This window comes from Ictalurus punctatus, chromosome 8, assembly GCF_001660625.3.
Source record: "Ictalurus punctatus breed USDA103 chromosome 8, Coco_2.0, whole genome shotgun sequence".
In the NCBI taxonomy this organism is placed as follows: Eukaryota; Metazoa; Chordata; class Actinopteri; order Siluriformes; family Ictaluridae; genus Ictalurus; species Ictalurus punctatus.
The window spans coordinates 10725964-10738480 of record NC_030423.2 but is presented as its reverse complement, the minus strand read 5'-3'; the positions used below and the strand labels follow the sequence as shown (position 1 = coordinate 10738480).

At 39.9% G+C, this 12517-nt stretch overlaps 1 protein-coding gene across 1 annotated transcript; it reads left to right on the top strand.

Moving 5' to 3' along the window:
* The first annotated feature begins 557 nt into the window (after nt 1-557).
* Nucleotides 558-12093, top strand: mtnr1ab (melatonin receptor 1A b). The gene is made up of 2 exons (XM_017473521.3): nt 558-952; nt 10328-12093. Exons 1-2 carry the CDS (start codon nt 766-768, stop codon nt 11194-11196), a joined length of 1056 nt encoding a protein of 351 aa, XP_017329010.1. The 5' UTR covers nt 558-765; the 3' UTR covers nt 11197-12093.
* Nucleotides 12094-12517: the final 424 nt, after the last annotated feature.

The following is a 12517-nucleotide window of genomic DNA, read 5'->3' as shown; positions in this document are numbered from 1 at the left end:
CAATACTTAAGTGTAGTAACAAAGTACAGCTTATTCAAGTATTTTCCACCTCTGATGAACAGCCTTATGCTTTCGAAGTAGAACATGATTTGTCATTTGTATTTTTTCCCCCTTCTTTTGATAGAAAACCAGTGGTAAATGTTTCATGAGAAGTAACATGAGTTCAAGCACAGCTTTAGAAAATGCTTGCTGTTTTTTTTTTTTTTTTTTTTTACATACTGTAGCACACAGTTCAAAAACTTATTTATCATACTTTACCTCATGGCCAACATTACCTGAATACACGCAAGTATTTCCACTAAAGCCATTCTAGTTACATTGCTTGAATGAATTTCATTTTACATTAAATAAATCATGAATGGGCACCAAAACGTGCCCATTCATGAGTGAGCGCGTGTGGGGTGAACGACCCTTATACATGAATGAGGTTGTGCGTCAGGGAACAAAAATAAATAAATAAACCTAAATATATATATATTTTGAATGTTCTGTTCTCTTCCACGGCGGGGCAGCGTTTCTACACATTGACAGAGTCACGGCATTAAGAGAGAATTGAACTCGCCGCCCGAATTATCAAATGCGAATTCGCCACAAAGCTATAAAAAGTGCGCGCGCGCGCACGTGCTGCCTCGCGACTGACGCGCCGCACGCGACGAGGCTTATTCCCAGTCTTTTTACGCAACCCAAAGTATAGACTACTCGAAAAGTTTTGCAATGGCGCGAACACCTGTGAGTGATGCCGAGGACTGAAAAGTGTGGTTTAAAATGAACACAAATGGCAGCATATTATCGAACATTTCCTCGCTGCCCCCTCACGAGCTCACACTCAGCCGTCCTCCGTGGCTTTCCTGCACTCTGGGGAGCGTGCTCATCTTCACCATCGTGGTCGACATACTGGGCAACCTGCTGGTTATTATCTCCGTGTACAGGAATAAGAAGCTCAGAAACGCAGGTAAGCCTCTTCATCAAGGGTGCCCACATTTCCAAACATCTCTCTCTCTCTCTCTCTCTCTCTCACACACACACAGCACAACACGCGCACACAGCATTCTTCACGCGCAACTTGCATGCATGACAATCCAGAATTCGCATATATTTACAAAAATACAACAAATGCACTCTAAATATTGTCTATAGTCATTTTTTAAAATTATTATTATTATTTTTTAAATGTTTTGTTTAAATGAAGTACTATATTTACTGTACAAGTATCCTTGGTGAGTTTTAATACATCAATTCAGCATTGAATTTGCTTAATTGAATTAAATATAGCACATCAAAACAATTATATCCAAAAGTAAGTCATCTGAAAGACAAATTTGTGCTCATGTGAACCTGTATATTTAATTCAGGTGGAAATGATGCACACATTTGAACTAAGTCAATTCAATGCATTGCTGGATTCACATTACTCTTGAAGGGTATCCTGTTTAGTGCTTGATTTTTTACTCTGATTAGTACATACCAGACACAAAGTAACGGGAGATTAAGAGTAGGATCAGAGAGTATAAAAGAGACAGTTAATATTCCTTGTTTATATGAGGAAGTGATGGAATTCACCCATCACTTGGTAAGTTTGGTAAGTGGTGAAGCTGTGATCCGCGGTCTCTGACGGTGCCACTTTTAATATTAAATGTGCCTTTTGTACCAAAGACTTACCAAAGAACAGGCAATCATTTGCAAGACACAGGATTCATGTGATAGCCATATCAATTTATTTATATGCTCTATATATGTTTCTATATATCCAAAATTCAGTAAAGCAAATATACATTGTATTTATCATACATTAAAAATGTAGGCTGCTTTATATCCCAAGTACAGTGAAAGACCTTTTATTAACAAAGAAAGACATTCGATTTTAAATATAACAGACAATAAATGTTACGGAAACACTAGGAAGCAACTGCCTAGTGTTGCTCCTTTTGTACTTTCATTTACGTCAAGGATTTTTTTATTGTCACGTTTCATTTTGTTCTGTTGTATTGTTTCGGAAAGACAACCCACGGCTTAGAGGCTTCAGGTAATTGGCTCAATATCAAACAGAACTGAAATAGCCAGTTACTCTCCCACAAGTGGACAGAGTGCTTATCGCCAGTGACATACTGTCCCATATGCCACTATCATCTGTCAGTATGGAGAACACCGTATGCTGGTACTGGACTGTAAAACTTATTAGCACAAAGGTAAACCTTCAGAACACATATCACTTAAATTAAATTTTGGCTGTAATGTTTATTATTTTCCTTACATGAGTTGAGTGGGTGTGTAAGTGAGAGAGTGAGAGGAGCAGAGCGGAATCATTCCCATTCAAAACTGACGCCACTGAAAATGTACTTAATGCATGAATGATATCTTAGTGTGTTGTTTACCATGTAGTGTAATTTATGTCTATACATAACCTACCGATGAAACAGAATTATCAGAATAATTGCATTTCTGTGTTAGTGCACAAAGGGAACCTTTTTTGGAATGCATTCTGCAGTGTGACCTCCCACTGGGTGCAGTGCAATGCCTACTCTGATTAGTGGGTCACGGTTAACCCACTAATTGTTCTATTACCCTCCTAAGATGTAATTCATTATGCTCCTCTCTAGTGAGGAGATGTCTCATGGCCTAATGTATAGTTGTCTAACCCACTGATAATTTGTAATGGCGTTCCCATTTCAAATAATCATACCACATGTTCGATGCAGGCCATAAAGAACAGTCATACACACAGAGACACAGACCCATGCATGTTTGACATGCAAAAACACACAGACACATGATGTACTGTGCATTTTTCTTCAGTTGTGGAACACAACAGTTTTCCCTCTCCCTCGACACAGATATACCAATTCAACCAGAAAGACTCAATCCCCTGTGACATCACTGTCTGTTTGGATTATTCAGAGCAAGTACTCCCCCCTGGCCTGTAGCACTGATTTAAACACACTCAGCATTCCCTGCAGCACCCTACAGCCAATATAACTCAGCAGTTAAATATGAGGTTCATCACTATAGAAGGCTTTGTGTGTTGGCAGATTGTAGAACGTATGCTGTCCTGGATTAAGTCTTAATGTTTTTTTTCAAAGAAATTTGCTTTGGTAATTATTTTTGAAACTCTCTGGTGCACTGTATTTCTCTTACTCTTGTTCTCTCACTGTTTTATTCTCACTTAATGGCTCTGACATGGCTTGTAAGCCTGAGGCAGTTTTATTAAGTGAAGCTCATTGTTCATTCAAGGGGAACTCTTTGCAGCACATTATGCAGTCTGTATTACAGAAGGAAAACTTTCTTTAGTGGACTTTACTTAGTTGGAATAAGAGTCAGAATATTCCCTTGTGTACACTTTATTCCAAATGACACTGATTACTTCATTTGGTTAGTGAGCCAATTAGTGCAGGTATTTGTGATGATTCTGATCATTTAATAAGTGTAGCTTAATTGCATTAAAATGCAAGCAAATAATTCATTGTATAAGAAGCACCATTGTTCACTGTGGGTTCATGCTGTGTTAAATTGTATAAAAAGAAAATATAGTTCATGTTCCTGTCCTCATTTCTTCCTATACTGCCCTGTGGCTTGCCTTTGGCTTTCTTTCATAGTAAAAGAAAAAAAAAAAAACCCTCTTGCTGAAGTCAACACATACATTGTGGTTCTGTGCACGGAGATATTCTGCTCTGTTGGGGTGATGCTTGTTAACATCTTGTAGTCTATCTTATGGGAAAAGGTCCTGACTCTGCTAGAAAGTGCTAAGACTAAGGACCAAGGAACTTTTTCTTGCTGAACCCAGCACATGCATTCCAGAGCTCATATGGTACATTTTCCAGAGGCTGGTTTAAATTTGCCAGAGATTTGAGATGCTAGAAAAGACAAGAGTTGAAATGATGGCCAAAATAAGTAGACATGCAAAAGCTCGTCCTTCTATATACATTAAGATCTTTTTGGTGAAGCCATCTTGAAACCAATTGCTATAAAAGTTGGCTAAAAATGAAATATCATTAAGAATGTTTCTCTATCAGTTCACATTGACTGAAATATTCAGTTGGGGGACACTTTGCAATCTTTACATTAATAAGGCATGAGTGTATTTTGCCAAAACAATGTGGAATTTTTTAAAATTTGTTATTTTCTAACCTTGCCTTGTGGTCTTCCTGCAAATATCACTTTGGGTAAGAAGTCAATTTAATAAACAGAAGTTGAAAACAGTGAGACTGCCAGAAGATATCTAAAACCTTGCTAGCCAAGTGTGCTTTTTTCCTGAACTGATTATGGATTTGGAGAGATATGTGCCATAGTGAAACAGAATTCATTTTGTGATCAGATAGTGACTGTCCAAATGCACCTTCTTCATGCAAACAGAACACTTACACACACTGTACACACTACAGAAGCTCTAAGTGGCCATGCATTATTAATATTTTCTTTCTCGTTTTCTCGTGATCTCGACATAACAAAGTTATTTTCTCGTAATCTCGACTTAATTTTCTCATGATCTTGAATTTTTCTGTGTACTTGACATCCATCGTCCCGAAGTCAATGGGGTTTTTGAATGGGTTTTTGGTTAAATGCCGGGAATAAGGTCTGTGGTTAACACAAGCTCCAGATATTTTCACATTTTATACTATGACATAAAATACATCACTAATACCCTACTCAGGATTTTTTTAAAAAGCTTGTACATGTCTAGAAAAAGGCAGTTGCTAGCAAGTGGCGAAATGGGACTACAGAGGTTGTCGGGGACATTAAACGTCATCACGCCGAAGAGGAAAACTCATCTACTACAGTACAGCCTCGTTGTGTTTATACTCCCACGCTTGCAAACTATTCCAAATTGTGGAGTTATCATTTTACAGTATTTTCCAATTGTCTTTTTTAAATAAAGATTGAAAGAGTTCTCGGAAGTTTCTTGGTGGTGACGTTGAAGTCGTGCAACCGTGGTGTAGTTCATTTGTAGGCTACGATTAGCTTTTTACTTCTGCCGATTGTATTTAGGCTTCAAAATTCATAAAAGTTGTGTTCATTTGTGACGATTATCTTAATGAACAAAACATGTAAGAATCATAAACTTTTGTTGGTCACAGAGTTTATTTTCTGCAATAATCCAAAAGCTAATGGAAAATCCTATTGGCTTTTTGTCAAGGGAACCAGGGTGATGCTAACTTCTGGGGTGGCCTACAAAAATACGTCATGCCTGCAGGATTGACGACTTCCACATTATGTGGAGATAAAATCCATCTCTACAGGGGGTAATTATTACATTTATGATGGTGAAGATGCCAATGTACATGTAACACCAGTCCCATTGACTTTCTCAGGATAAAATTACGCTGTGAGAAAACAACTTTTGGTTATGTCAAGATCATGAGAAAACAACTTTTGGTTATGTCGCGATCGCCAGAAAACAACTTATGTCGAGATCATGAGAAAATTAAGTCATGATCACAAGAAAACAACAAAGAAAAAAATTAAAAATGCATGGCCGTGCACTTGGGGATTCTGTAACACACATATGACAGCCCTTTAAGTTTGAACATGTTTATATTTCATAACATTTAACAGCAAGAAATGTGGACAACAGAACAAAATTGATTAAATGAATCAGTGATTATTTCCCCACCGACGTGAGCACAGATATCAGTTGACTGATGAAATGATGCGGCTTGGGTTTAAACACCATGAGTGCTGACGGTGCGGGCAGACACTGATGTGGATGATAAGTGATAATCAATATTTCCTATTATAAACTCATGGTACATCCCAGCATGTCCCTTAGGACGTCATTTATTAGGCACTGAAAGACTGAGGGGGTGCTAGAGAGTCCATATGGCATTACCAGATATTCATAGTGGCCTGAGGTGGTACTGAACCCCGTCTTCCACTCATCTCCCTCTCTGATCCGGACCAGGTTGTATGCACTGCGGAGGTCCAGTTTAGTGAAGATAGTGGCAGCACGGAGTTGTTCTAGGGCAACCAGTACTAACGAGAGAGCGATACTTGATACACCACTGATTAAGACCCCTGTAGTCGATGCATGGCCTGAGCCCTCCTCCCTTCTTGTCCACAAAGAAAAATCCTGTGGAGGCGGGGGATGTAGACAGTCTGATGTAACCCTGCTGCAGTGACTCCTGAATGTACTCCACCATAGCTCTCTGCTCAGTCTGTGACAATGGATACACCCTTCCTCGGGGTGGCGTAGTTCCTGGAAGCAGATCTATGGCACAGTCGTAGGGCCGATGAGGTGGTAATCCACTAGCCCTTTCCTTGCTAAATGCCTCCCTGATGTCCTGATATTCGGGTGGAATGTGGACTGTAGCAGTTTTATCAGGGCTTTCGATGGAGGTGGCCGCTAGGGCGATCACTGGTGTCTGTAGGCAATGTCTTATGCATTGGGTGGACCAGTGCGTGATCTCTTTATTAGTCCATGAAGTACCTGGGTTGTGTTGTTCCAGCCAGGGGAGGCCTAGAATCTCTGGATGTCTGGCTGACACTGTGACGTAAAACACTATGCTGTCCTGATGGAGCGCACTGGTATGGAGGATGAGTGGTTCTGTACAATGAGAGACGAACCACTTCCCGATAGGGGCTCCATCGATGGCGTGGATCTTACGGGATTGAATGAGTGGGCGAACGGGGATATTGTACTGCTGTATGGTGTTCTGATCAATGAAATTCCCCACCGCTCCTGAGTCAATCAGCGCTTCTACGGTACAAGACAACCCTGAGTATTCCACTACAACAGGTAACACAAATGCAGGTTGAAATGCGATCTGGGATGAAGGACCCAAACTCACCCCTGGCTGATGTGGTTTAGCCGTTCCACTATCTCCTAGGTCGCGACGCTGCTCGAGAGGCCATTGTCTGATGAGATGCCTCTCCTCATCGTTGAGTCGCGCACGCCCCAGCTGCATGGGTTCAGCAGGGAGACTTTGCACGGCAACAGCAGCCGTGGATAGCCAGGTTAATGAGTGAATCGAGGGTGAGTTGGTCGTCGCAACAGGCCAGCTCTGTCATTATATCCGGGTTCAATCCCAGATGAAACATACTTTTAAGAGCTGGCTCGTTCTATCCACTCCTGGCCGAGTGCGAAACTCTAAGGCATAATCCGCAATTCAGCATGCACCTTGCTTTAGGGTTAGCAGTTCCTCCCCTGTCTCCCCATTATCCAGAGAGTGATCAAAGACCATCCGAAAGCGATACGTCAGCTGTTCCAGGGAGGTGATGGTGCTGCTTCCCTGCTCCCATTCAGCCGTGGCCCAGAGTAAAGCTCTCCTGGTCAACAGCTCCATGAAGTGGGTAATTCTCCGACACTCCGGCATCCCTGGGTAGCTCGAGAAAAACAGGGAGCACTGGAGGACAAAACCCCGACAGCGTGCCAGATCCCCGGCATATTTCTCTGACCCCGGTATTGGAGGAAACTGCGCAGGTGTCAGTGCAGCGACTGGCACAGTTTGAACTAACCTCGCCACCTGCGCAGTCAGGTTGGCTAGCTGCTGGTTCTGGTTGCTAATCATTCTACCGTGGCCTTCAATGGCTTGACACCACAGCGGATCACCCGCTGCTTCCATAGGAAGGCGAAATAATCTGTCATGTACAGGTGGAGACGGAAGCAGTCGCGGGTGACAGAAACCAGGCAGAATAATCCAAAGGGGAAAGACAAAGTTTGTGGTCAATAAACAGGAGAGGGTCAGGCGATCAGGCAAACAAACAAAATGAGGCTAGGCAGAAATCAAGATCGGGGACGGAAACACTGGTAAAGTAACTTTGTAGCATAGGGTTAGGGTTAGAGTAACATAGTATCTTTTTTTTTAACAACTTCGATTTAAATATTAAGATTTGGTTTTCTTAGTGTCCCATTTATGCTAAAACTATATGATACACGGTATATTGAACTTAAATGTTGATCTGTGTTATGCTGGAAAATTTTTGATTTGTCTGATTTTTGCAGGTTTTACAAGTGCTATAAAGTTGCAGAATTTTCAGTTTTAAAAAGCTGCAAATATAGCATAATTATGACCAAATTTAGGAAACTACAATTGGAATCTATGCAGTCTTTTCCCAGTGCATCTTAAATAAGAGTGTCTTTAACAGTCCATACAGGATTCCTAGATTTCGCTTCCAAAAATGCTTGAATTTGTTGCGCTTTTTAAAAAAAGTTTTTTTGTGCTTTTTTCGCAGTGATGTTTGTTGGTAAATAAGACCTTTGGCTGAATGCGTGTTGTGATGATGTCACATGACACTTCTTGGCCCACATCTGTGGAAAATCTGCTGTAATTTTGAAAAATGCCAAGCTCCTCCAAATATTGGAGATTGCAATATTAGAATAGCGGAGTTCACTTGATTTTGCGTTAATTTATGCGATTGCAAAGTCACAAAATCCTGGAGGGACTGCTTTAAGAAAGAAAGGAACTTGTTATTTGTGAGGAAATTGGTGGCATCATCCAAGAGTGTAATTCAGTCCCAAAAAGACACAGTAGCAGTTTACAATTACTAATGTCCAGGGTCAAGTCTTTGCCTTATACACTACTTACATTATGCTTTTTAAAACAGTTCATAATCAAGTAACAGACAGTAGATGTGCTTAGTCACTCCTTCACAAGATGGAGATGATGTTCACAGAAAGGGTCCAGGGGCACACTGAGGACCTTTTGGCTGTTCTAGGCTGTTCATCCCTCTGGCTGAAGAGAGAACACATCAGCCCAAAAGCAGAATTGCTTCAGAAATCAGAGAATAATTTTGAGCCACAGTTCTGTTCATCTGCTCTAATGATTGCATCTAGCATCAAGCTAAATCCACTAAGACATGAATGCATATACATAAAACCTTACCATACCAGGAATCATACTATCTATTCTGCCAGGGTTTATTTTTTATATATGAACAAGCCTTCGGTTAAAACACCACAGCTCAATGCTTTAAAACCCAGCATATAGAAATATTTTTTCTTCCTATCCAAAGAAAGCCACATGGGGGCCTTGAAATAGTGAAAAAAAACATGAATGATATTTTGAAGTACTTGAACGCTTGTGTTCCCCCTGTGCCTCCCGGCAATAAGATGCCGCACGCAGAGGACAGAGTCACACAGGCTTAGTGCTAATGAGGGAAGACAGATGGGAGAAAGGGTTCCATGTCACTATTGCTCAGGTCATGCTACATGCATCTCAGTCTTGCATGTAGCACATCTGAGCTAACTGATTGATGCAAAAAATATGGGGATTTTAAGGGGATTTAAAATGAGTTCAAATTGTTGAATATATTTTAAGTGCAGTGAAAGTGAAAAACAGAAAGAGCACCACTATGTTACTAAATGAACCATATCACCACTCTCTCCTGAGACGGGCCCCAAAGTTCAGAATGTTCCTCAAAGGAGAACGAAACATCACATGACAAAAGCAGGTGCAACCCAAATGCTTTTAATAGAAAAAGCAGCTGACAGACTTTGGAAAGGTATGACTTAATTAAAACTGGTGAAGGTCATTCTATTAAAATACATTGGCATCATTGATGAAAAAGACATCTGTAACAAGTCTTAACCTTGGGTTTTGAAAGACGTCAGGCAAGAAGCAAAATTTTTTGCTAGCTTTTTGTGGCTCATATAGTCATAATTTATATCCACCTTTTTTGTCTCTTTTCCTTCTTTTCTCTCTTCTATTTTTTTGTTCACTTAAAAAAAAAAAGAAAAAAGTTTTTCCTTGTGCCCTGCGAGGGATTGGCACCCTGTCCAGGGTGTACCCCGCCTTGTGCCCGATGCTGCCTGGGATAGGCTCCAGGTTTCCCCGTGACCCTGAATAAGATAAGAGGTATAGAAGATGGATGGATGGATGTTTTTCCTTTTAAAATTTCAACCAACATTTTTCTATGTTTCCTTTTATATATTTATTTATTTATTTATTTATGTCCTTAGTTAGGTTTTGCATTATTATGTGGTCTTTGTGGCCACAAGGTAAAGTAAGATAAAAAAAAAATGTATAACTGTGCTGTCTTATGGTGGCTTAGCAGTTAGCACGTTTGCCTCGCACGTCCGGGGTTGGGGGGTTCGATTCCATTGTAGTAAAACAGGCCGACATCAGATTGTACGCAAATCGAATCTATCAAAACTATCAGGCTTTCTGCAACTTTTCAAGCTATTATCTTATCTTATATAATAAAATGTGTACCTTTTGTGCCGATGCTTTGGAAAATATTAAATGTCTGTTTAAATGTATTGTATGTATTGTATTCTATTTTGCTGTTTTACTGTATATTTCACTTTGTATCTGCAAATAGTTCATAGTCAAAATGATTTCTCATTCTTATGTGAATGACAAATCTGGCCTCAAACTACACTATATTTGTTTTGCAGGGAACATATTTGTGGTGAGCCTGGCAATAGCAGACCTAGTGGTGGCAGTTTATCCCTACCCACTGGTGCTGATGTCTATTTTCAACAATGGATGGAACCTGGGCTTTGTACATTGCCAAATCAGTGGCTTTCTGATGGGATTAAGCGTCATTGGGTCCATATTTAACATCACTGGCATTGCTATAAACCGGTACTGTTACATTTGTCACAGCCTCAAGTATGACAAGCTCTACAGTGACAAAAACTCCCTGTGTTATGTGATCCTAATCTGGATCCTGACCGTTGTCGCTATAGTGCCGAACTTCTTCGTGGGCTCGCTGCAGTATGACCCCCGGGTGTACTCATGCACGTTCGCGCAGTCAGCCAGTTCGGCTTATACCATTGCCGTGGTCTTCTTCCACTTCATCCTTCCCATATTGGTCGTCACATATTGCTACCTGAGGATCTGGATTCTGGTCATACAGGTACGAAGACGCGTCAAGCCCGATTTCCGAACCAAGCTTACACCACATACCGTGAGGAATTTTGTCACCATGTTTGTAGTGTTCGTGCTTTTTGCCATATGCTGGGCACCGCTCAACTTTATCGGTCTGGCTGTTGCTGTGAACCCTGAGCGGGTAGCGCCTCTCATCCCGGAGTGGCTCTTTGTATTCAGTTATTTCATGGCCTACTTTAACAGCTGCCTTAACGCCATTGTCTATGGACTGCTCAATCAGAACTTTAGACAGGAGTACAAAAAAATCATCATCTCATTTTGCACTGCTAGGATGTTCTACGCGGACAGCTCTAACAATGCTGTTGACAGGATAAAAAGCAAGCCGTCAGCTTTAATGTCAAACAACAACCAAGTCAAAGTTGACTCGGTGTAAAGACTTAAAGGGTTGAGCCACTGGGAGAAAGAAATACTCCAAATACCCATCTGGACCCTTTGGGACTGTAAATGGTATTATATTGTAATAAACATATAAACAATGTATTGAGACATACAGGGTGTATGAGTTTTCTTTACCAGTTTCTTTTTAAATGGTGCACTGCAAATATCCTATCTCATGTTTACATTTCAGAATGGGGAAGGATATATTTATTTATTGTGACAGTTTGATATTCTGTTGATATTCTAAGGCTATCAGTCTTGTGCCCAAATGTCATCTCAGAGTAACAAAAAAATAAAAGAAAGGAAAAAATATTTGATTTAACATTTGACGTTTCATAACTTTGAACTGGATGCCTTCCTGTCTCTGCTCACAGTCTTTAAAGCTCTTGTCTATAGCATGTGAAATGCTCTAAGGCCATTTTTAAGCCTTAGAGCTTACCAAATAATTGTTGTTTGACACTAAATGTTTGTTCCAACATACAACAGTCAGCAATATTATGTGAGTTTTTTGAACACAAATTGATGGATTGGTGAACAAATTGCACATGCTTTGTTTGTTTTTCATTGGGAACTTATTTCTATAATCTTGTTGTATGTGCCATAGCATTCAGGGTGACTCAGAAATGTCATATGACACCACAATACTGTAACACTCTAGTGGAACCATCCATCCACAAACCTTTCTTCTAAACTCCAAACTCAAACTGGTAGCCATTTCACCAAAAATGACAACAGTACTGTAAAGAAAAGAAAAATGTAAAGACAAATGCTGCCAGTATGTGTTTGTAACATTGTTTAACATTCTTTTTTTTTTATCGCCCTGTATATGAATAACAGCGTTTAAATAAACTAAAGCTTGATGATAAGGTAAAAGTGCTGGAAATATTTATCATGGAAGGCTGAAAAGATAAATCAATCTTTTCAGGTCACATGGAGAATTCCTATTATTAAAATAAACATGGTGATAATGATATGTTTTTATTTGTGCATGCTCCAAGTTCTTTGTGCAAAGCTGCATTATTGTGTCTCAAATTTGACACACCACTTTATTATTTACAGTGTAAAGCAGCATGACTGAACATATTTGTTTGTCTGTCTTTGAGCTGTCAAATGTGAAGTGTCAAATGTTTACCGAGATAATTTGAAGTTCAGTGTACAGCTGCCTTTGAACAAAGCCACACGGTATTCATTTTCATATTCTCACTAGCATAATTAGAAGATTAAGTTCAAATAACACTGTGAATGTTGGATTCTTATTACAATATACTGTATTTATGATGAATATGCCTTTCTTGTATATTGTCATATTCTCATAA